Source organism: Pseudophryne corroboree, chromosome 8 (assembly GCF_028390025.1).
Source record: "Pseudophryne corroboree isolate aPseCor3 chromosome 8, aPseCor3.hap2, whole genome shotgun sequence".
In the NCBI taxonomy this organism is placed as follows: Eukaryota; Metazoa; Chordata; class Amphibia; order Anura; family Myobatrachidae; genus Pseudophryne; species Pseudophryne corroboree.
Genome location: NC_086451.1, coordinates 277,864,103 through 277,890,927, shown reverse-complemented (window position 1 = coordinate 277,890,927; position 26,825 = coordinate 277,864,103). Strand labels below are relative to the sequence as shown.

Below are 26,825 nucleotides of genomic sequence, written 5' to 3'. Positions count from 1 at the left end.
GCTGTCTATGCTTGTCCTTTTGCAAATCTGTATATATCTAGGAAAATTAAAGTATGAGATATTAACATTACTAATCCTCAATTCCTACAAGCCGTACACTGTCATCATGCTTCAAATATCACTGAAATGCAGTGAAAATCAAATGCACTCACTCTCAAGCATGGAGGCCGACATGCATCTAAAAGACTGAATGGACAGCAGTTAAAACAACAGTAAACATTTGAAAACAAACGGAAAAAAAAGAGAGTGGCAGTGTACTGTACAATAACAGAATTGATTGAATAAACAAATCTGTTGCAACTTTCAAAGAAAGCCAAGCCAGAATAATTAGTCATTATATATTATAGCTGGTGATGAATTAACTGTTCTATGAAAATATGCATCTCGTTCTCATTATGTTTTTGGTCTCAAAATTTTGCAAGTTTCTCCAACTTTACTAAAGAATTCCCTTTAAAATGTACACAAATATTCCCCCTATCATTTTTGTTTGGTTTAAATGACTTCTATATGTCCCAAATAAATTTCCATGGCCACTGTCAAATGTTTATTTAAAAACTATTCTGCAAAACACAGAATTGAAATTTACATTAGTGTTGAATGTAATTTCATGGGACATTGACGCAAAAGTGTAATCTTAGTATTGTAACAATGGAATTTTGTACCTAATTGGATTTGTATTTGTTCAGGGTTATTTCTACTGTAACTTATTTCAGAGAATAAACATTGCAGCAAAAAAAAAACAAAAAAAAAAAAAAAAAACATGATGGTTGTATGGCACTAGCTAGATATATGCAAACCACTCACATTCCCTCATAACTGCATTGTCTACAACATATGTCAATCCATGTGTTCTCTTCTTAGATTGTATACCATGGGGGACAGCATGATTATTCCAAAACAATTTCAATGTCCCAATTTCCCCTACACCTTGCTGTTTATAAATACCTCTAGGCATTCCTGGCTACAGCAGAAAATATCTATGTGCCAGAGCTGACTTCTGGACAGGGATTTTACATTGCAGAATAATCTCACAAAATATGTTTGGTCTAGTGACAGATTGTGTTACACCTGTGAGATAGTCTATAGAAAATGGAACCACAGATGCTTTAGTATATTATTAATTCATTTCAAAAATATATAGTTGAAGTTTAATCAATCAAGCTGGTAAATACCTACCATGTGTTCTTTGTTTTTATTTAAAAAAATATTTAGTTATTTTTATGAAATGGGCTAAAATAATAAATTCATGCAATTTTAAAGTACACTTAAAACATGTATACTCACCCATGTGTTTATAATTATCTAAATTTTTTGTTTACTTGTTTTGTAAATACATAATAAATCTTTGTATCAGTATATCACTTTATTTTAAAATGTAATGTCTTGTGAAGTACTGTAATTGCAGGTTTCCTAATTGTTAAATACAGTACCTAGTAATATTATGTTCAATGTGGGAAATGTGGTGGAAACATTTCCAAATATGTCCAAAAATTACTTTTCCATTGAAGATTAGATTACACAAACACCCATTCTGGTATGTAAAGTGTTTTTCTCTTCCAAGTGACTTAAATTTACAGTCACCCGCAAGTTTTACTAAATACATTGTGCTGTGTTTCTGCCTTCCTTCTTTATGTGTCAGATGTGTTTTTATATCATCAAGCTGTTAAATTTATGGTTATCAGATAGCTGTACTGTATTCTCTGCATTTTTTACACTTGTGTCAAGCTTTGTGGCAGGAGGGCATGTGCAAGCCAGTGAATCGAAGTAATGTGAATGTGAAATCCACTTGTCTCCCATCTTGAACAAAAAAAATAGCATTCCTCTACAAGATAGAATTTTGAGACATAGACTTCATTACTACATTTTTTACCTTGTGCATAGTAATTTAGATAATATTTACTAATACATTTATGGTTACGTTCCACCCAGGGCTGTTAGACGCTAACCCCAAAGGCAATATATCGATGCTACAAATTGTACATACAGTACAGTATAATACCGTCACTATATGTATGCAGATTTTATTCATACGAAACAAAATCATTTTTCTTTGTTCCATCATATAATAGGGATAATTTTTCTTTTCTTTTTGTTTTGAGCATCTCTTCATAAAATCACTGACAATTGTCCATCATCAATTTAGAAGAATAACTTAAGAGATTGATTCAGATGGATTTTTATTTTTAAGCAAGCTAATTTATCCATGACCTTTATGTTGCCAGACAACAGTCTTTGTAGCTATAATACTGATCAAAAGTCTTTTCTCCCAACATTTTTTTTGTATGAATGTTCTCAGTATATTGAAAGGAAAAAAATCTGCAAAACTATGGTGTTTCATACAGTTGCTTAGTGCAAATGAGAAAGCTTTGCTAGACAGTAAACTGATAGAAAGGTCAGGAAAAGAGGCATCTCTAGTGGAATAAAAACATTAAGTCATTCGAACAAAGGTCACTTAGCTCTACTTGTATGAGCCTTTATCATCTATCTGACAAGGCCAACTAGATATTGATCATCTGAAGCGTCTTGAAAATCACAAGTGGAGCTTGAGCAAAGTGAGAGGGGAAAAAAATGTATGGTTAAGCTTCTAAGAATCACAATGTTCTTTTGTAATGTGATGTGAATTCTCTTTGGTCTATGTTTTTTTATGATCTGGACCATTATCCTTGTGTCGTATGCAATTTCTCCTCAATCAGCATGATGGATACTGCAATAGGGGATTTATAGAGCTCTATGTCTTGTATTCTAAATCTAGCAGATTTTCTTCAATAGAATATCTCATTAAGTACAAGAAGAAAATATTGTATCTGACAAGAGGCCAGAGTCACATATATATATGAAGCTTGAAAAGTGTATACCGAATGTGATCAGTGCATTGTGTTATGTTTAGCAAAAGAATAAGTTCAATCTCCGAAAATGTATAAAATCTTACAGTTAGTTACAGATTTGAAATCTCAATTTTGAAGGCATTTTAAAGTATGTATAAAATTAACAATAATAATACTACTCTCTCAGCTTTATAACTTTTACTGTACAGTAAATGTAATTTTCATGACATGCATATAAATATATACAAGGGTGGTTCAATAAGTAAGATAACAAGACCTCTCATGGAAACAGGTTTGGATTTTGTGCATTGCCTTTGATACCGGTAGGACAGACAATCAAGGTGAGCAGCAATTCAGCCATAAACATGCCAACAACAGGCAGTGCTGGACATTACATGACATTTTCACCGTACACATCAAAAAGTTGGTGGTGAATTTCAGCTGCTGATTGTCCCTTTAGACACAGAAATCTGATCACACTATGAAATTCAATGTTTGACCATGTTTCCGTCAGCCCCACCATCTAACAACTTATGTTGGGAAAGTATGAGGTGCAGTTTAATGGCCATGAGGGGAAGTAGTGGTCTACCTGCTCTGACCTGGCAAGAAGTTTGAATGAAACATTACACAAGTTAGATTTCCTGTTACCTTCCTTATTGAACCACACATGTAATTAAGCATCAAATAATTTGCTAATTGTAAGTTAGCAAATTGTGACATCATAAAGACATATATGATGCTAATAAACAAAATGCCTAAATGTAAAAAAATCAAGAAATAAAAATAAGCTAAACAATATAAAATGCAATAAAGGTCTTTTAACTGATTATCTATACATGTGAACTGGATATGTAAATAACAAGTCAACATAATCAGCTAAGATATAGTATTAAATAAATAGGAATACATGCCTACAAAAATATGATATATTGTTAATGAAGACCCAGTAGGCTAATAGTGTCCTATTTATGGATGAATCTTGCCTCTGCATGGAGAAGGTTGGATCTGTATACACCTCTGATAGAGAATGGAATGTGGACAGTCACCAAGTGTCTTGACAATTTTGGATTGTGGTATATCTTGGCAAAGTGATCTTCTACAGGTTGGTCACTTAACCCCATTCTCATATCTTAGTTGTGCACTGTCCATTCAGTCTTCTCAACATATAAAAAAATCTCATTGACACATCACAAATGTGCTCAAGTATGTTAGGAAGAATTTAATTCAGAAGGGGCTTTCAATTTTCAGATGTTTAAAAACTTCTCCAGTAATCATAAATTTGCACTTAACACATTTTATGCATTCAAATCATCCTTATTTTGTGGTGAGAGATTTTGATGGAAAACTCCCATATGGTGTGTCTGGCCGTTGATGGATCAACATTGATTTTAAGTTAGAACCCCCCTGAATGCTTATAAATATAGTGATTGATTTAATGCTGGAAAGTTTCTATCAGAGGTACAGTAATCAGTGGTTATTCATTTTTCACAGATCTGCTAAAGTCCATTGATCTGTGGCTGAAATGTGTTACAACTGTAAATTGTGTCTGGTCCTTGGAGTGATTGGGTTGCTTTTGGAGAGGCTTTCTCTTGAGATTACCATACTATCTGTGAATGATTGGACAATTAGCTTGTGGCTATAGCCCTGGTTATACATTTTTTCCCCACTGTGTATATGTTAAGAGCAGCCTGTCATCAGAAGTGATCTGTCTAAAGCACATAAACTGAGATATTGGTAATCCTGTTTTAAGTCTTCTGGGACTAAAACTCATTGTTAAAAGGCTATTAATCAATATATAAAGAAGTGGAAATTCTGGACCATTTAGGGAGTTATTAACATCCAGGAAATGCATTGAATGCTCACTGTGGTTCAGGGTCATTTGATTTGGGCTGAAGTGTTGTTTATATTGGTGACCATGATTTCCTCTTCCTCTGATTTACAAGAATGTATTAGAAATATGTTATATATAGCAATAGCAATGGACTACCCACTGATTCACCTTACAGACACATTTTAATTTTACTATAGTTTTACAGCTGATTATTGCCTTTGATATGTATGTACTGTATGTATATATATATATATATATATACATTTATATATATATATATATATATATATATATATATACATTTATTTATATATATATATATATATATACACACATTATATGTATTAACAAAAATGTTTATGTCATTACAGGAACAGCTCTCTTTTACAATATTGCACATTGGGCTTCACGACTCTGAAATAATCCTTTTAATGAAATATGGAGCAGATGGATAGTAAGCCTTACCAACCATTATCAAAAACTAAGCATGAAATAGATCATGCTTACACCAGCTCTTCAGAAGATAGTGAAGATGAACGAAAGCCAAGACAATCATACAACTCAAGAGAAACTCTTCAGGAATGTGCACAAGATATAAGACTAAATTACAACAACCATAGCAGCAGGAAAAGAAAAGCAGTTGAAGATCCCACTCAAGGTAGTAAAATAATTATTTATTTGCTGCAATACTTAGTTTTAATTTTTAGAGGTGCTGATATTATAAAATGTAAAAGTGTATAAAAAGAATATTAATTACATTTAAAGAATTTTTATATTTTTTCTTAAACAACCACACTATCTCTAATTTACATAACTATATAATTCTCATGTCCATGTCCTCTGCATTTTTCAATTTATTAATTTATCTTATAAATTAAGTAAACACACTACACAGTCATAACAACAATAAAAAAATCTAAAGGCCCGTACACACTGGTCGATGTATCGGCCGTTCTCTTGAACGGCCGATACATCGCGGGACCGTCGGCCAGTGTGTACGGGCGATACGTCTGTGAACTCCGTCGTTTACAGACGTATCGCGTCGGCCGCGCAGCACAGCCGACAGCCAATATATCTAACGATATATTGGCGCGTCGCTGTGTGTGTACGGGGTGGTCGGCCGACCGCCCGTACACATGCTGCGGCGGGCGGCGGTGATTGACAGGTGAACTGGGCGGGCGCGAGCGCCCGCCCGCCCAGTTCATGACGTCAGTCCCCCGACGGATTGGGCTGTGTGTATGCACAGCACACTGCCCGATCCGTACATAGATATATCTGCAGATCAATTGATCTGCAGATATATCTAATAGTGTGTACCCACCTTAAGAACCAATAATTATTTGTTTGTGTTATTAACAAAGTGTATTTACAAATAATTTGGCAGAGAACTAGAGTCCCTGACTTATGTTTATTAAGTCTGATACAAATTGTGTTAATTTTGATGACAAAAATAAAAATAATCATAAAGCAAAATTGGGAGAAACAAAGTCAAAGATAGTGCCCTTGTCAAACAAAGGTCTAAAGCTGCTCAATTAAGATAGCAACTGAATCAACAGACAAACTGCAAAATCAGAGTGGCAGATATAGGCAGAAATGGGGAAAGTGGTCCAGTTTTCCCCAATATATGCAAGTAATGTACTGCATGCCTTTGGGAAAATGGTTTATATTACATATGTTACATATACAGTATAAACCTATCAGCCAGGAACAACAAGAGTCACCTATCTATAAACTAGTGACAGCATGTCAGAAACGCATTCTTTCTGGATTGTTATATGGGTAAACATCTATTAATGCTTTATTTGTATATGGGTAGACTTATCAAAGCTTGGAGAGAGATAAAGTAGAGGCAGATAAAATGCCAACCAATCAGCTCCTGACATTTTTCAAACACAGCCTGTAAAATGACAGAAGTTGATTGATTGGTACTTTATCTCTCTCCACTTTATCACTCTGCAAACTTTGAAAAATCTCCCACTCTGTAACTTATAAATGGACCTGTATAAATATCCAGGGAAAACATTTGTTGCTCCGCATTGATAACATAAGGATACAATGGTATTATAACATTTAATCTATAAGGATGATAAGTGTTAACATTTACTGTCATTATTTCATGTACATTGGCCAGCTGAGGATGAAATTTTGCCACCAAGGGTTAAGCCTATATTTGGAAAAAAGGGGCATATGCTCAGACAACCTCACATTGCTAATTACTGTATATACTCTAGTACATGAAAAGAAGTGATGCTAGTGTTATCGCTAATAAAGACTAGAAGAGTAGTGCTGATATGTCCTACTATTTCAACTTATTTATAATTTACTAAATTATAATACTGTTGGTAGCAAACATATGGTAGAAGTCTGCAATACTAAGCAATCAGTGTCAATGGTTGTTAACTGAACGTAACAGCAGTGCATGTCTGGCTGGAGGGTGCCATAAAGTAGGATTTACAGTATCTTACCTTCTTGCATAGTAGAGAACATTGTTTTAAGTAGTCAAGTCATATGTTTAAAGTTACTTAACCAAAGTACTGTAGTCTTAAAATCTCCACGGTCAACTACTATAAATAAAGCATACTAATAGAAAATAAACTTATATAGCACTGAAAATGAAATGTCAAATCTGAAACAACTCCAAGATATCTACCAATGTAAATATGATGGTGAGCATTGCACATTCCCATTGGAAGATTCAGGGGGGGTCAGCTAGGCCTCCCCCCCTGTCATTTAGAAGATTTTTCTTTACTTCAGTTGTATCTGCTGATTGATCACAGCCCATGGCAGAAATATATATTTAAAAGGTGCCGACAACACCTACAATATTTCCCATACACTCACCTTGTCACCTACCAGACCTGTTCCCACACACTCACCCTGTCACCTACCAGAATCGTTCCCACACACTCACCCTGTCACCTACCAGACCTGTTCCCACACACTTACCCTATCACTTACCAGAACTGTCCCTGCACACACTCAGCCTGTCACCTACCAGACCTGTCCCCACATACTCACTCTTTCACTTACCAGACCTGTTCCAGCACCTCACTCTCTCACCACCAGACCTGTTCCTGCACACTCACCCTGCACCTTCCAGACCTGTTCCTGCACATACTCACACTGACACCTACCAGACCTGCCCACATGCACACTTACCCTGTCACCTACAAGACCTGCCCCCACGCACACTTACCCTGTCACCTACCAGACCTGTCCCTACACACTCACCCTGTCACCACCAGACCTGTCCCACACACTTAATCTGTCAACTACTAGAACTGTACCCCATTCCCTTAGCATGATGAAAATGAGGGCGTGACTTGTGGGTACAGTATTCCCGATGAGACTAAGCCCTTTGTCACAAGGTGACAACCTCTTTGCCAGGAATGCGTGGGTACTTATCATGGTGCCTGCCCTGTCACTTTGTTCTAGATCAGCCCTTACACATTCCTACTCTTTCCTCCATATGAATAAAATTATCAGAAATATTTGAAATACAGAATCAGCAACATGTTTCACGCTCTTTAATTTTCTATACATTTAGGCTGTTACTAAACCTTCTGCAAAGCATTTTTTTATGCAGTACTGCACGATCAAAATAAAGTTTCAATGAGCCATGCATGTAGGTAATTTAGTTCTGGTATATTGCAGGTCAGTTTAGAAATGCACTGGCTCAACCATAGCAAAAGTAATTAAAATACATGTTGGAAAATGTCTATTCATTATTGATTGCTGTGTTTTCCCAAGCATCGGTTCAGTGAGTGCCTGCATTCACACAAATGTGCCCTTTGTATTTTCAACTCTTTATAACACCAGAATAGAACAGTGGCTAGATGACATTATAAGAAGAGGGGTTTTATAAAGAGGTTACTATGCTATAAAAACATTGTAACGTATATGTGTTACAGCAAAGTGTCTTTTACATTTGTTGCCATTGACTTAAACCCTACAATTGCAATTGCAATACCACCTGATATACCAGAATACTTTTTGGACAAATTGACACATAAATCTTTGGGAAATAATTGACGGCCATAAAAGGCTCCATATGACTGCAAGACAGTATGGTGAGATTATCACGAAAGAGTGTATTGAATAAAAACCCTATGCATTGTAAAATGGAGGAGCAGTGTATTCAGCTGCCCTGGAAAAGTTATATTGGTAAATTACGTATTTTGTGTCCCTGTCATTAGCTGCAATAAAGAATCTTTACTATTGCTTATTTTTGGTTAATAGATCTCTGAGTTCCTACAAAGAAGTTTATTTACTAACATTGTGTATTACTAACATTTACTAACATTGTTTAGATCTGTGCTTAGCAAATCTGTCAATAGTTTTCTCTATCCACTGCAAGATTAACAATTAATGGAAATGTCAGATGTGGGAAGATTTGTGGCTTTGAGTAATATTAGTTCCAAATCCTGAATGTAATAATAAAATATAAACATGTCTTTGAAAAACAAATGGCTGCAATTATATGGTCAGTTATTACATACTTATGTGGTAACCCAGACCCTTGTGTACCTACACATGTTGGGTCCTACTGTATATAAAATATATATTAACTTATACTGTGTCACCACCTAAACATCACAGCAGTGACAGGGTTAACTGGTCAGTGAATTGACTCAGACAGCATGAGGACACCACAGATGACAGTTGAGAAGAGGAAGGATTTGAATTCATGCTAGGATAGGACAGGATAGATCCGGCAGTTTGTCCAGAGCTTATAAATAAGAAGCCTAACTGACCGTTTGGGGTCGAAGTAATAATCTGGAAGCGGGAGCCATGCTGTTGTACAGGAGGCTGTGGGAGGTGGAACACTTCGTGGCTGTCACTGAGGAGAGACAGCCCCAAGCTCACCTTCCCGGTGACTGACAGCCCATCAAGTCAGGCCCATGGGAGCAGCTATGTGAAAAACGGTGAGCTCCTTGTAGCGGGTGGAGCATACCCTTAAGGCTGGCCCCAGCAGCAGTATAAGATCCAGTTAGTTACAGCCAGAGGGGCAGAGTAAAGTAGAAGCTGTCCATGGACCTGAGTGATAGAGAGAGCTGCTTTGAGGTGGGTGAGTGAGAATACCCAGCTTCACTTACACATCTTGGCTCAGTTATTATGCTTCTCATTTACACTGTTCCTACACAACTCTGAGAACATAAACTGTAAAACACTAGTAGGAAGGGGAGGAGCAGTATATTACCTTCCCTGTCCAAGTTAGTCACATAAGGAGCCAGACATTTGCATAGTAAGACTGACAGTTACTTCAGGAAGAAATTGAGCTGATGTGTCAAGACTAGTAGTAAAATACAGTACCTTATTTTCTTTGAGCTTATAGCAATATATTTAGTAGTTTAACTATGGACTTAAGTAGCAGCATCACTGAAAGGAACCCTCAAAGTACCATTAAAATACTGCATATAACCATTACAGCTGTTTTCACAATACCAAAAGCATTTAAACTGCAGCTTTTAAGGATATTTTCACTTCTAACAGCAAAGCAAATAAAAGAGGAACTTTGTAATTATATTAACAGTTACAGTATGAAATAACGTAAGCTTATCCTCGGCAGCAACTTGTAAAGTATTGTTAATACGCATGTGGCCACATAGCTAAACTTGAACTAAAAATAACAATTCTGAATGTGCACCACCTGCAAAAACCTTGATAACTGTAAATATATTTTGGTATTAACTGTACTGTTATCTATGGACATTAACAATACACCCTTGTTCTTTTAGACAAATATAGTGTTTGCAGTATAGTATTGATTTGTTTCTTGCTTCTTCTTAAAACAATGCAAATGGTAATGTAACAATGTAACAATAACCTGTATGAATATGTATTTATGTCAACAAGAGCAGATTGGTGCATTTGGCATTGTTTAATTGTATTTTTTTTTGTTTGAACCTATATATTGTTGTGAAGTGGTTAGTGAAATGGTAATTATCCAACTGATCGAGAAAACCTATAGAATAAATATAATTTTTTTTAAAAACCTGTAGCTATAATTCTTTGCAGCCAGAGCAAACCATCGACTCATGGTAAGGAACTCAGAGCAGTATATCACACTATGGCATAAAAAAAAAATATTTGTTAATTATTCTAGTCTTTTTAAATGGGCAACATTGTTGGATGGCAAAAAATTGCTCATACTAATAACAAGCAAAATAACCACTAGAACTATTGCAGTCATTACTTGATGACAAAAATAACACATTTAAATATAAGCAACACACATATACAGCAATGTTGAAAATCCCAGCAACACACAAACTGGGCATATTTGTCGGTTTAAGGTCACATCATTAAGGACAATTGATTAATGATTTGTAAATGTAAAATCATTATGACTTAACATACGGTTCCTGCATTTGCAGTTAAATATCACCTCAGTACATATGCAGATTTTTATGTATTTCCTAGCCTACATAATAGTATAATAAAATATATCTAATGACACATTACATCTAGAATAGAACATTATGTACCGGGTTTTGAATTTTGCATATGGTCAATGCAAATGTATATCTTAGAAATACTGCAGCTGACTACAATAACAATTTAATAGAAGAATTGGAATTCAGAGTTGGAATGACCGGTATGAATCAGAATAAGCCAATTTTCAAATGTCTTTCAAGCTTTTGTGATTTAGTTTAAGTGGCTTTGAATATGATTTATTTCAAGGTTTGTCACTTTGAAGAAATACTTTAAAGAGTAATAAAATAGCTTGAGGTTTTTATTCAAAGGAAATTCAATGGGCTTCACTTATTTGCTATTTTCAAGGAAGGGGTTCTGTTATTTTTATATTTTTTACGGGCAGTCTGTAGATATTTGCTCTTTATGCTGCATTTCGAAGGCATAGTAAAAAGCTCAAAAATGAGAGCCATTCTTGTCTCCAGATGTTTGAAACCTCATTAAACATCACTTAGAAAAGCGAGTATCTTGTCTAGATGGAGCTCAGTAACTGTTAGCTTGGCGAGAGCATGAATCCAATTCCAGCAACAAGTTCTAAGTTTATTTTAAGCTATTTTATTCTCATCCTTAGGAAAAAGGTGGATCATACCTCTGAGCATTCAAATTCAGCTCAATTTTCCAGTTACATCTCCTTGCCATTATTGAGGGCTATAATATGTATCCTAAGTGGATTGTGGAATGCAGTTTGTAGGCATTATGAATAGTTAGAGAATAGGTTATTAGCTGGATTCTATAACAGCATGTTCCACAATGGGTTTAGTGTACTAAAACATGTCTCTTAAAAGATGCAGTATAATACAGTGTAGTACCTCTTATACAGTGTAGTAGCTCTTGCCACAAAAAAAGAAATGCCTTTTCACAGAATGGACATCTTGCACTATTAGAAACTACAACTTATTAAAAATAGGATTTTAATTACCTACTTGTAATACATTTTCTCGTAGTCCATAGGGGATACTGGGAATCCATTTAGTACCATGGGGTATAGACGGGTCCACTAGGAGCCATGGGCACTTTATTAAATTGATAGTGTGCGATGGCTCCTCCCTCTATGCCCCTCCTACCCGACTCAGTCTAGGAAACTGTGCCCGAGGAGATGGACATACTTTGAGATAAGGATAGATAAGGATAGATAAGGAAAGTGATGAGATTACGAACCAGCACACACAAAACAAGAGGAAAGCCATGCTAAACAAACTTGAAACAGGAACAGCAACAGCTGAACAAACCATAATACGTAACCAAGTAACAGTGCAGGAAGAATGAAGCACCGGGCTGGCGCCCAATATCCCCTATGGACTACGAGAAAGGATTTTCTGGTAGGTAATTAAAATCCTATTTTCTCTTACATCCTAGGGGATACTAGGAATCCATTTAGTACCATAGGGAAGTACCAAAGCTCCCAATCTTGGTGGGAGAGTGTTGAGGTGCCTGCAGAACTTATTGATCAAACTGAAGGTCCTCACAGGTCAAAGTATCTAACTTGTAAAACTTAGCAAATGTGTTTGAACCTGACCAAGTAGCTGCTCAGTTGGGCTGTAAAGCTGAGACACCCTGGGCAGCTGCCCAAGAAGAGCCCACCGACCTAGTAGAGCGGGCCTGAACAGATTTTGGAACAGGCAAGTCTGCCGTGGAATAAGCATGCTGGATAGTGAGCCTGATCCAGTGTGCAATTGTCTGCTTTGAAGCAGGACACCCAATTCTATTGGGATCATAGAGAATAAACAGCGAGTATGATTTCCTGTGACGAGCTGTTCTCTTTAAATACACCTTCAAAGCCCTCACAACATTCAAAGACTTTGAAGTAGCAGATGTGTCCATAACATCCGGAACCACAATAGGTTGGTTGATGTGAAATGCAGACAACATCTTATAAAGAAATAGCTGAGTCCTGAATTCAGCTCTGTCCTCATGGAAAATTAGGCAGGGCTTTTGTGAGACAACGCCCCTAGCTCCGACACACGTCTTGCTGAAATGGATATTCAAGATGGCAGTAATGGGCATCCTAGACCCTCAATATGGCTTGCCTGTGGTGAAACCTTCAGGAAACTGAAGCAGGTAGCCATGGCAATGACAATGAGGTCTCCCCTCGTCATGGTAGAGGACAGGGGTGATTCCTGTATTGAAAGTGATCATCCACCTGGTGCTCATGGATGTAAGTATGGTGACTGGGAGCTATGGGGATCCAAGGTGCAGCCAGCTGCTGATGAGGCCAGTAGGAGATGTAGTTGAGTGGTCACGGCAGCGAGTTCCATCCGTGAGATGTCAGCAGACAGGGATGGCCCATTGTAGGTAGAAAATGGACTGGGCCCACTAGGAGGGAAGATGGTGGCTGTGCAGGACACAGTAAACAAGCGCCCCTCTGCTCCAGGGTTATAAGAGCTCAGGTTAATTTTTTCATCTAGCAGGCTAATGTATTGTAGACAAATGACTATACTTCAGCACTTATTGTTAACTGATCTGCCACTTGTTGCTCAATATGAAGATTTCCAGGAGCTGTCATCAACATCTTCCTGACAACACACAGTTTACAGACTATAACTTTTTATACTTTGTCATGTCTGACACTATTAGAAAAGCAATGCATTGAGGTATTTTTAATACATAACTGCCAGCTGCCAGCATTCTCCTTACCAGTTATGATAATGCACCAGAATGGAACCCAAAAAATCATTGGTGGATATTCCAGTCTGTACTATACCCCTAAAGGCAGCGCCAATGAATATAGTTAGTGTATGAGCTCCTGTCTTTTAAAAGACAGAGAGCATGAAAGCATGATTCATGTATGTAAATAAAGCAAAAAAGCAAGCAACTGGGCAAAACATGTTGCACTGCAGGTGGTGCAGATGTAACATGTGCAGAGATATTTGGGTGGGGTGTGTTCCAACTGAAATCTTAATTGCAGTTTTAAAATAAATCTGTTTGTGGGCTCCATACAAAAACAGCTAGTATTTACCCTGCACAGAAAAAATATAAATGTATTTGCTCCCCTAGTATGGCAACATGGTTAGTTCTAGACTCAAAGTTACAACTTTTAGCAAGAAGGAAAACATTATTTACATTTATTTTCTACAAATTTCATAAAATAAAATAATTATATTAGTGATTTAACCAATGTGTATATTGGTTTGCCAGTATCTGTAGAACTTTCACAGATTTGTAGGCACTTCTACATATTTAAAATGTAAAATGAACTGTCCCTTATTGCATTGTTTCTCAATTTGGAGAACTAATAGCCCCCAGGGGTACTCATTGTGATGGTCATAGGTACTTCAAAAAAATTCTGTATTAACAGGGTGGGAGATTCAACTATTATTTACACATATAGGAAAAGCCATGCCCTAGTGATCTCTAGTCACTTGCATCACTGTATCAGTACCTTGATAACAAAAGGAGAATGTTCTATGCCTGTAGAAAAAGAGCATCTGTGAACTATACTGTAGTATTATTGTCAAATTTGCATTTTCCATAGACATTGGGGGAGATTCAAATGTTTGAAAAGTCAGTTGGGAGTCTGTTTTTCCTGTCTAATAGACAGGAAAAGACAAACACCCAACCGACTTTTCAAACATTTGAATCTCCCCCTATGTGTGAGAATTATATATATCTACATTTCATTCTGTTCATTATTTTGAAAATATTTTCCTATAACACATTTGTTGCCTTTATACTGTACATAGCTGCATTGAAACATTTTATCTAATAGCAGTTATATTTATTACAAATGTATTGTATTGCAAACATTGTGGTTACAAATGCAAATAGGCTATCAGGGGTATACATGTGGAAAATAATTGAAAACCACTGCCTTTTTCAATTAAACATTACATATATTGTTAAAATAGCTTGAATGCCTTGAAGACATAGAAGGACATTAATGAATGTGTGAAAGTGCAGCGAAACACTCTGCTATATGATATGATGCATCTGTCTATGTGCATTTGTGCCTGTTTTTGCAAACTAAGGCCACAGTGGCCTGGAGCTGAAAATAATAAAGGGCATATTGTTAGAAGTGAAGGAGCATTGACCAGTGATGTTTGGGTATGGCCGGTCGCATGTGGGCCTGTGCACTCCCTGCAATATTAGCCCTTAATTCTTCTTAGCTATAAAACAGTTAAATAATAGCATTAGCTGTAGAACACAATTTTAAACACATGAATTGTATCCAACCTTGTGGCCATCTTGGCAGCTGTTCACAATCATACTGTCATGATGATGGGCCTATGTTTTGTGGAGGTATAGTGCTATAGTCCGATCTATTCCATTGTTAATATGGCCCAGTGTCAGAGCTGGCCCTAACCAATATGATTCCCTAGGCAAGATTTTGGCTGGTGTTCCCTAGCAGCATCAGTAGTTCCTCCTCTGACCCTGCGCCCCTTTCCCAGCACAATCACCACTCACCCATAACAGTCCATATTTTTATATTCCTACGCACTATATTTTAAATAGGAACAGTGCACACATTCGGTGCACAGCCAAAAGGGGTGTGTTCTTACAGGGAAGGGGCATGGCTACACAATAGTACCCTCAATTCAAATTATGCCACACATTATTGCAACTTTAATCACATTTTATCATGCAATAGTGTCCCTTATTCACATTATATCACACAGCAGTACCACTTTACCTTATAAACCATAGTTGGTCACAGTAGTGCCCCTTATTGACATTACATCACACTGAATTGCTCCTTATTCATATTATACCACACCATATTACGCTTTATCCACATTAGACTACACAGTAGTACCCTTTCTATACATTATGCCACACAATAGAGCACCTTATACACATAATACCACACAGTAATGCCCCTTAAACATGTGCTGCACATTATTAATGCACTTTTACACATAATGATACACATAATGTCCCTTTAACATATACCGTACATTATTAGTAAACTTATACACATAATAACACACATAATGCCCCTTACACATATGCCAAATATTATTGCACAACCATACCCACCCACACACAGCACTCATACGGCCACTAACACAGTGACCTCTGCCTTTGCTTGGATACAGATGTGTCCCCATACATCTTGCCTCAATATGCCATGCAGCAGGAGATGCATGGCATGAGTCAGTTGACAGCTTTGCTAATGTCGGGTGACTTTTTTAAATGAAAATGCATATTATTTGCATTACTATATGGCTAGGATGCACAAGCAGCTTCTGCTGATTAAAATGATATGCAAAATTCCTGTATTCTTTGTGCGACTGTGACTGTATCTGCATATGAAGTGCTACATTACAGTGATTTCCAGGAATACACTGTAACATAGCATTTCATATGCAGCTACAGCCACAGTCACACACAGAATATAGGCATGCCACAAATTATATAATCAGAAGATTCTGCTTGTGCCTCTAGGCATACCAAATGCCCTAGGCATTTGCCTAGTTTGCCTATGCCTAGGTCCGGCTCTGCCCAGTTTATAAGTACAGTATGAACATTGATTACTGCACGGAGATGGTAATGATTGCTCTCTTTCATTGAAAGAATTTGCTGGATCAAAGCATGCACTTTAAATGAGGGCTAGCTGCAGTAATGTTTCTGCAATTAAATACAAACATACTGTCATTTTTTTTGGCAGGTGTAAGAATTATATTATTATATTTAGATTTTTTTTGTCTCTGTTTCTAATGGAATATCAAATATATTGGGCTTATTTATAATATATTACATTTGTTCATTTTCTGGATTGTGCCTAATGAGAAGAGGGAAACATTTTTATTACTTAAGCCAAAACTATTCTGTTCTTTTAATCACTAATTTCCAATAACTTTCCATTTAAAAAGAGAGTGGAAGAGAGGTTGCAATATCCCCACGAAAGACATTTTATGCAAAATGCAACAGGTATTTGGCACCTACAGGCTTATAGGAGAGACAATCTGGAAGTAACTAGCATTCCAGTATGTTTCACTTCACTGTGAACACCACAAGCAAGTCACACAACAAGAGACCCTTCTGCTCTGCAATTTGAATGGAAATTGAATCCTGCAGGTTAATTTTACATAATGATATACAACACTGAATAAAAAAATTATGTGGGATTCTTAAAGTACAGATATTAGAGTGAATATTCATTTGAAAGGGCAGTTTGGGGTATGATGGAGACTTACAGAATATACATAGAAATCTAACCATGAACTTAATGAACTTATAGTTAGGTTTTATATATACACTTTAGTGGTTTAAGTGGTCTGTTGCCACCTCTTAATGAAGAAGAGATTCAATCTATCATTCTGTAATACAAACTACTCAATTAGTGTTTTTTCTCATAGAAATGCCTGGCGAGTGGTTGTTCATTTTATCCCGAGATAAGTGCTGCGCATATAACCACCATATGTTGTCCCATTCTCTCCTTAAATGTACTTTCTGGTTGCCTACATAGTTTAAGCCACATATGCATAACCAAGACTTATCGAATTACCATAAGGAAATTGTCAGTCAACTCTTTGTATCCTTGTTATATAAAAAACTTAAGGGTGATCCCACTGATGTTTGTAAGAAACAACTTTGTTAAACATGTCTACTTAGACATAGCTATACTGGGATATTCTTGATTTAGGAAGGGCAGAATGGGAAGAATCGGAGCAGGAGTAGCAATGAATGTAAAAAAGCATAAATACTACTCTAATACAAAGTATTGAAGAAAAAACTTTGGCCCTTTGGGTGACCATAGAAACAGGGAAGAAATAGGAACTGTACAAGAACCTATTGCAGGACATCACTAAAATGGTATTAAAAGAAGAGGTAATAATCATGGGAAACTTAAAGACAGAGACTAACTCATCAATTACAAAAACAAAGGTGTTAGATTTTCGGATTTTGTAGGGATGGGAAAATGTGTGGAGAAATTTAGGGGATAATTCAGACCTGATAGCTAGGGTGTGTTTTTTGCATCCCTGCAATCAGGTAGTCACTGCCTACAGGGGGAGGGGGAATTTGCTGTGCAGGTGTGCGATCACATTTGCAGGAGAGCTGCCCAAAGAGAAGTTGCAGGAGAGCTGCACAAACAGATCCCCAAGCCCAGGGACCTGTGCTTGGACCAGTGCTTTTTAATACCTTTATTAGTGACATTGCAAATGGCATTAAAGGGAAAGTATGCCTTTTTGCAGATGACACAAAGGCATGCAACAGAGTAGACACACCAGGAGGGGTAAAACAAATGATTGAGGATCTAGGTAGACTAGAGGAATGGTCAAGAGCATGGTAATTACAGTTTAATGCCAAAAAATGCAAAATCATGCACTTGAGTATCAAAAATACAAAGACTAAATATAGTATTTATTGCACTATACTGGAAACTACTGAGGAGCAGAGGCGGAACTGTGGGAGGCAATGGAGTCGGCTGCCGCCGGGCTCCTGACCTGCAGAGGGCACTTCTCCATTGCCTCCCACTGCCCGACAATCCATCCCAGCATCAGACTGGACAGAGGAGCGTGTCAGTGTCATGACACGCCAGCAGCAGCTGCCTCCTCATATGCAGAGAGACGAGCTGGCAGGTGGCTGCAGCTAGGGGGAGCTCCAGTGCACAGCTGCTCACAGAGACTTCCAATAGAGCTGGGCCGTCTGAAGCTCCGTCCTGGTAATTGCAACTGGTAGGCACTGGCACCACCTGCCTCCAACTGCTGCATTGTGTGTGTGTGTGTGTGTGTGTGTGTGTGTGTGTGTATGTGTGTGTGAGGAGGGGGGTTGATTACCGGGGGTATCTTTAATAAGTGTTGGCAGCACTGTGTTTATGTGTGTGAATGGTTTCAAGTGAGGTGTGTAAGTCTGTGTTTTTTCAAGGAAAGTTGTGTGTTTAAGTAAAAGAGGCATGTGTTTGTGTGTGGGTGTGTATGTGTAATTGTGTGTATGTGAAAGTGGCGTGTGTGTAATTGTGCGAGTGTAAGTGAAAGTGTCGTGTGTGTATGTGTGTGTAATTGTGTGTATAAATGAAATAGGCATGTGTGTGTATTTGTGTGTGTGAAAGTGATGTGTGTGTAATTGTGTGTAAGTGAAAGTGGTGTGTGTGTGTGTGTGTGTGTGTGTGTGTGTGTGTGTAATTGTATGTGTAAGTGAAAGAGGCATGTGTGTGTGTAATTTTGTATGTGTAAGTGAAAGTGACTGTGTGTATAATTCTGTGTAACTGAAAGTGGCACGTGTGTTTGTGTGCAAGTGAAAGGTACATGTGTGTAATTGTGTGTAAGTGAAAGTGGCATGTGTGTGTTTAACTGAAAGTGGCGTGTGCGTGTGTAATTGTGTGTGTAAGTGAAAGTGACGTGTGTGTGTAATTGTGTGTAAGTGAAAAGGGCGTGTGTGTGTGTAAGTGAAAGCAGTGTGTGTGTAAGTGAAAAAGGTGTGTGTGTGCGTGTGTAAGGGAAAAAGGTGTGTGTGTGCATGTGTAAGTGAAACAGGCACGTGTGTGTAAGTGAAAAAGGTGTGTGTAAACTGAAAAAGGTATGTGTGTAAGTGAAAAAGGTGTGTGTCTGTGTATGTAAGTAGAAGTGTGTGTGCAAGTGAAAGAGGCGTGTGAGTTAGTGAAAAAGGCATTTTTGTGTAAGTGAAAGAGGTGTGTGTGTGTGCAAGGAAAAGAACATGTGTGTGTGTGTATGTCTATACTACTATTGTGAAAGGCATCTGAGTACACTGCTACTGTTCACCCTGAGTACCAGATATCTACATATAGCATATATGTGTGTGTGGGGGGGAAAGGGGGGCACCAACATTTTATCATGCCTCCGGGCGACTGGGGCGAACTTACGCCACTGCTGAGGAGGAAAGGGTTCTAGAAGTCACTATTTCAGGTGACTTAAAGTCAGGTAAGCAATGTAACAAAGCAATAAGGAAGGCTAGTCAGATGCTTGGTTGCATAGGGAGAGTAATCAGCATCAGAAATAAAGCAGTAATAATGCCACTGTATAGGTCATTTTTTGAATATAATTAATAATATTGTGTGGAAGGAGGATTATTATTTAATAACTTGTGACGTAGAATCTCTATACTCCAATATTCCTCATGATCAAGGGGTAGAGGCAATTGGATATTATTTACAGCAAGATGATTTGTCAGACTCTCTACGGGCCTTTATTTTGGATGCTATTAAATTTATGTTGACACATAATTATTTAACTTTCGATTCACAATATTATTTACAGACACGGGGTGCGGCCATGGGTGCCAGGTTCGCGCCGAGTTTCGCTAACCTTTATATGGGCGTGTTTGAGGACATGCACGTGTGGGGGGTCGGGTTCGGTGCAGACCTGGTATACTATGGCCAATTTATAGATGATTTATTTATTATATGGGGTGGAGGTATGGAATCATTATTATTATTCACGGAGAGTTTAAATAAGAACACTTTCGGACTTAAATTCACGTCACAGTATAGTCCAAAGACAATAACCTTCCTTGATATTGAACTGTCTGTTGAATATGGTATATTAAATACCAAGACATATGTAAAGCCGGTTGATCAAAATCGCTATTTGCATTACAAAAGTTCGCATAAAACATGCTGGAAGGATAATATCCCCAGGGGTCAACTTATCCACATACGCCGTAATTGTACATCAATTGAGACATTCAAAATACAAGCCACTACTCTATTGGAATCATTTCATGAACAGGGTTACCCACCAGATTTACTGTTAAAAGCATATAAGGAAGTGGAGCAGATGGATAGAAGTGTATTATTAAAACCTAGAGTAGCACTACAAAAAGAGAAAGAAAATAAATATGAAAAAAGTATGTGTTTTTCCACTCAGTATAACAACTGTGCCGATCAAATTAAACATATAATAAAGAAAAATACCTCACTACTTTTGTTAGATGAATTACTTCATGATAATATTAATCCCATAGGACCTACGTTGTTTCGAAAGGCGGAAAATTTGAGATCTAAACTTGTACCTAGTCATTTCTATAAAAAACCTGAAGTGACATCAGTAAAGTCGTGGCTTCCAGAAAGACCTGTGGGGTTCCACAAATGTGGAAAAAAGAATTGTTTATCCTGTAAATCCATGCCAAGGAAAAGTATGGAAGTCCAATCAGCAAGAACAAATGAGGTATTTAAAATTAAGGACTTCCTAAATTGCATGTCGACATTTGTGATTTATGTAATCACTTGTCAATGCGGCAAACAATATGTCGGCCGCACTACTCGAATCCTTCATATAAGATACATGGAGCATAGAAGAAATGTCATAAAAAAAGCAAAACATCCATTGTCAAGCCATATAGTGAATTGCCAGGATGCAGATTTCAATGATATTAAAATGTTAGCTGTTGAGCAGATTAAGGCGACTAAACGAGGTGGAGATAGATACAGTATGCTTTGCAGACATGAGGCATACTGGATTTTTAGGATGGATTCTCTAGTGCCGGGGGGATTAAATGACACTGTGGAACTAAATGGAGTATAGGATAAAAATAATGGATTGAACGATGAATAGAACTAATCTCATAAGGTATTTTATCGTGCTTTGTGTCAGATCTTGTTTTGTCTATTTTTCCCTTTTTCCTATATTGGGAACCGTTAGTGTAAATTAAGGGGCAGTATAGATGATAATAATTTTTTTCGATTTCATCAGGATGATAACGGAGGATCTTTGGTATATTCCCCCTTCTTTTCTATATATTTTCGCTTTCTACGCTCTGTTGTCTGTCTGTATGTGGTACATATTGATATCAATTGATCCATATGTTTAGAGGATAGTTATCAATATGTATGAGAAACATGTTTTGTTGAGTTGAGGAATAAAGTTATAGTGTGGGAGATATTTGATTATGTTTATGATGGTTATCACAGGAAGAAATAATAACACAAATAATGAGAAGAAATAATAAAGATAGTAATAGTGATAATGATATAAATAAATAAATTATTAATAATAATGACAACAATTGAAAATAAAATATGGATGATACATACATATATATATATATATATATATATATATATTAATAAGTGAGTAAATTGTCACTAAATTGTCATTAGATTGTATGTGGAAATATAGAAATATATATGTGTGGTGATCGACTGATAAAAGTTTGAGACAATATATTTTTTATATATACATATGTGTTTGTATATTTCTATAACCATATTTATTAGGTTAGATGTGTTTAATTATTGTGTAGGTAGATGCGTGTGCAGCACTGAATGAGTATTTGTTTTATGTGATATGTTTTTTGTTTTATGTGATATGTATTTTTATGTATATATAGATATATGCTTTTTAATGTGGCAAATTGCTATAGAGTATATAATACTAAGATTACGAGGTGATATCATCCAGAGAACTTATCATAGAGTTAATATACAGCTGGATAGATAATTACATGGAACGCATAGAGTCCTAATACGTGAATGCAGAAACAAAATCAAAGTCAGTTATGGACCGCAACGTATACGCATGCGCCAATTGAGCGGCGCTAGATTTAAAACTCTGTGCAATTGCAGTGCATGTATGGACACTGAGGAAGCCGCTGAGCTGTATATCTAAGCGGGGAAACGCGTTTGTCGGACGTACTGCTAAGGAGTTTTTATGAGACATCTCTACCCTATTACTGGCCGGCCAGAGACAGCTGTACCTGTGGATAATATCTGAAATTATACCTGCCATCCACCAGACAGTGGACTCCGGATAAGGCTGTATTTGGAAGCGACAGCCGGGAGAGGTATCAATTTGACGCGTGTAAAGCTGAACACTCGTGCGCAGATAATTATCCTTACTAAAAGCCATAATCACGATATATTATAAGTAGAGTTCACACTGGTTGACAACTTAATGGTGTGAGGAATTTCATCTGGAAAGTATATCTAATTGGCTGCATGCTAAAGAACTGTAACCTGTGAGATTAATCCAGGTGTGCTAAGTGACCGGACAATTGTCTATTATAACAACTAAGGAAACAGAGTCATCAGTCGGACATATGCATTGAATGGTACCATTCAGCTTAAATATTCAGCTGTACATATATAAGCAATTAGTGAGGAACAGTTTGAAGTTCTTTGGTTCGGTATATAAAGCAGGATTTATCCTGCAAGCTATATAGCTTAATTGTCATATACTTTATTTGTTTTATATGGTATGGGTGTGTAAGATGTATTTTAATATATGATATTAAATCAATGAGTTTGTAGCGTAAAAGTGCCAGCGCTGTTCTTTTTTGTGTGTTTCTTCTTTGTGTATAGGTCATTGGTATGGCCTCATCTAGAATACATACAATGTATATCTTTAGAAGAATATTAATATATTAGAGACTGTACAATGAAGGGCAACTAAAATGGAGCATGGTCTACATCACAAAACATACCAAGAAAGACTACAAAATCTCAATATGTATAGTTTAGAGCAGAGAAGGGAAAGGGGAGACATTATAGAAACTTTCAAATATATCAAGGGTTTTAACAAAGTCCAGGAGGGAAACATTCTTCAAATGAAGAGAAGTATTAGAACATGAGGATTTGCATTGAAACTGGAGGGAGGTACAGTAGGTTCAGGGACAATGTGAGAAAAAATTACTTTACAAAAAGGGTAGTGGACAAGTGGAATAGCCTCATATCAGAGGTTGTAGAGGGTAAGACAGTAGAGCAATTCAAACATGCCCAACCCTACGGGATAGACATAAGGATATCCTTACAAAGAAATAATGATCAAATAAGGTTTGAGGTAAAAATATTGTGTAAAAAGAGGGGCAGACTAGATGTGCCAAGTCGTTCTTATCTGCTGCCAAATGTTTCTATGTTTTAGAAACCTGGATACTATTATAGGCAAGGACAATGGGCATAATTCAGAGTTGATCGCAGCAGCAAATTTATTAGCAGTTGGGCAAAACCATGTTGCACTGCAGGTGTGGCAGATATAACATTTGCAGAGAGACATTGGCGTTTCTATAATGGGTGCAGTGTGTGTGGTGCACACGGGCCCCTGAGTCCAGGGGGGTCCACACCGCACACACTGCACCCATTGCTACTTTACTTACCTTTCCAGAGTCCATCGCTGACCATGTGTGGGCCCCCTCCTCTCCCGTAGCCGTCGCACTGCTGCTAGCGCACTGACCACTAAAGACTATGGCACAGTGCCATAGTCTAAAGCGCATGTGCAGGACTCCGAAAAAATGGTACGGCGGACATTTTTCAGAGTCCTGCGTATGCGCTGTAGACTCTGGCTCTGTTCCAGAGTCTACAGCGCTCAGAGCACTATCAGTGGTGTGACGGCTACGGGAGAGGAGGGGGCCCACACACGGAGTCTGCACACAGGTCCCGTCCTCTCTAGAGATGCCCCTGCAGAGAGAGTTAGATTTGGGTGGGTTATTTTGTTTCTGTGCAGGGTAAATACTGTCTGCTTTATTTTTACACTGCAATTTAGATTTCAGTTTGAACACACCCCACCCAAATCAAACTCTCTCTGCAAATGTCATATCTGCTCCCCCTGCAGTGCACATGGTTTTGACCAACTGCTAACAAATTTGCTCCTGCGATCAACTCTGAATTAGGCCCAATGTAAAAACTAAAGGCTGCAGATGTACATCAACGTCCATTCTTCAACCCAAGCAATGCCAGTTATCCCAGCTAGTAGCACATATTTGTTATACATATACAATGTAGAATTCTGCAAGAGATACAGTTACCGTACAGATTTTGCATATTCTAAACAATATCATAAGATTTAAATTTATTTAATTCGCGTACCAAGGGAAACATTTCATTTTCAATCAATTTAGCTCCTAAAAGTTCAAATTGAAATAATTATAATGATCAATCATTCACTACTACAGTATGATAATTTTTGATATGAGAATATATCAGTAACAGATTTATGGTAATTTTAGAAAGTGAAGATTAATTATGTCTCTAATTAATAGCTGAAGATCAGACTTCTGACGGTTAACTAAAATACTTACAGAACTTGCTTTCCTAATATACATAACTAACGAAATAAAATAGAAGTAATAGGTAATATTAGCAGGACATGAAAGAAAAATATAATTGAAAAAAAGAAATGGAATCCACATATAATTTATCAGTTACAGTAGATATATATATATATGTATATATATATATATATATATATATATATTATTATTTTTTTGTTTTATTTACCGTATTTTTCGGACCATAAGACGCACTTTTTCTCCCCAAAAATGTGGGGGAAAAAGTATGTGCGTCTTATGGAGCGAATGAGAGCCAGCACAGATGGAGGTTGCAGGTAGCGGGTAGCGCCGGCGGGTAGCGCCGGGTCCTGTATGCTGCTGCTGCTGCAACGTCATCAGCAGAGCGCCCGCATCTCAGAGCCCAGCAGCAGAGCGGGCATCATGTGACTCCCCCCGCTCCCATCCACCTCCTCCCTCCTCAGGAGTGCACAGCGGGCAGCGTTAGCTGACAGCCTAGATGCGGGGAACCACTGGTACTGTCTATGTATGCATGTGTGTGTGTCTGTCTATGTGTATGCTGGCTCTGATATGTGTGTGTGTGTGTGTGTGTGTGTGTGTGTGTGTGTGTGTATGCTGGCTCTAACAGAAGGCTGCACTCTGACAGAAGGCTGCACTGTACAGAATACTTGTAGGAGTCTTGAGAAATCACACAGAACTGGAAATATCTCTTAGAGGTCGGTGAAAACTAGGGAGGCAGGGCTATTCTGTTATAGTTTATATATTTAGTTCAGAATATTTTTTTTCCAGTTTTCCTACTCTAAAAACTAGGTGCGTCTTATGGTCAGGTGCGTCTTATGGACCGAAAAATACGGTAGTTTCCTGATGATGAACAAAACAGATAATGTTGTGAACTGAGACTGTGGTTTTGTAGTACTTTGGAATTATTTAAAAACTGAGAAAAAACGTTGTGCAGAGTGTTTTAAGTTTGTCCTACATATATTTCACCACACTGTTGATATAGTATTTATGAAGCACACAGGAGATGCACCTCAAAATGCTTCCACCCTGGAAGCTAGAACTTCATGTTCCACATAGCAACATTTTGAAGGGGCCCCTGTCCCAATGCTTCTAGAGAGACACCTTCATATTGTCTTAGTTAATTTTCTGAACAATACAGTAGTAGTGCCCTAGTTCACATTATGTCACATTGTAGGGATGCCAGTACACATTACTGTATGCAACACAGTGCCCCCAGTTCACATTATGACATGCAGTGTCCCCAGTTCATAATATGCCACATTACAGTGACTCCTCCAGTTTATATTTTGCCACACTATAGTGTCTCTATTTCATACAGTGCCACATTATAGTGCCCCCAGTTCATATTATGCCAAATTATAGTCATGCATTTCATACTGTACCACATTTCTCTTTTTCAAAAGTGGATTTTGAAAAAGGGAAACTGAAACGCGTTAAGCGGGTGTGCACCACTGTCCGGCTGTCTGCCAGTATACCATCATCATCCCCTGGAAGGGTAAGCTGCATGTTTCCCGACACTGTAGCTAATATGCTGTGAAGTACCAACTCAGCACTCTGGTGGGATTTCCTTGACAGTCGTAGGAGGGGACATAGATATTTGATAAGCTTTTAAAACTTTTATGTCATGTGAGTGCAAATTTGTAAAAATAAAAAACTTGTACATTTTTAAAATATTTTTGCACTATCAGTCTCCTTTGTTCAATGTGTGTAAAAACTGTGCTCTACCTATAAGGCAGACATAGACACACTATCTACAGGTTGTGAACTGTGGAGAAAGA

At 37.5% G+C, this 26,825-nt stretch overlaps 1 protein-coding gene across 4 annotated transcripts in view; it reads left to right on the top strand.

Moving 5' to 3' along the window:
- The window catches only part of TENM1 (teneurin transmembrane protein 1), a 1,080,468-nt gene that overhangs the window by 212,011 nt on the left and 841,632 nt on the right, over positions 1–26,825 (top strand). For all 4 annotated transcript variants that reach the window (XM_063937256.1, XM_063937254.1, XM_063937255.1 and 1 more), the window contains one exon: positions 5,028–5,314. In XM_063937256.1, the coding sequence (XP_063793326.1) occupies positions 5,095–5,314 (220 nt within the window). In that variant the 5' untranslated portion in view covers positions 5,028–5,094. The remainder of the gene's footprint in view (positions 1–5,027; positions 5,315–26,825) is intronic.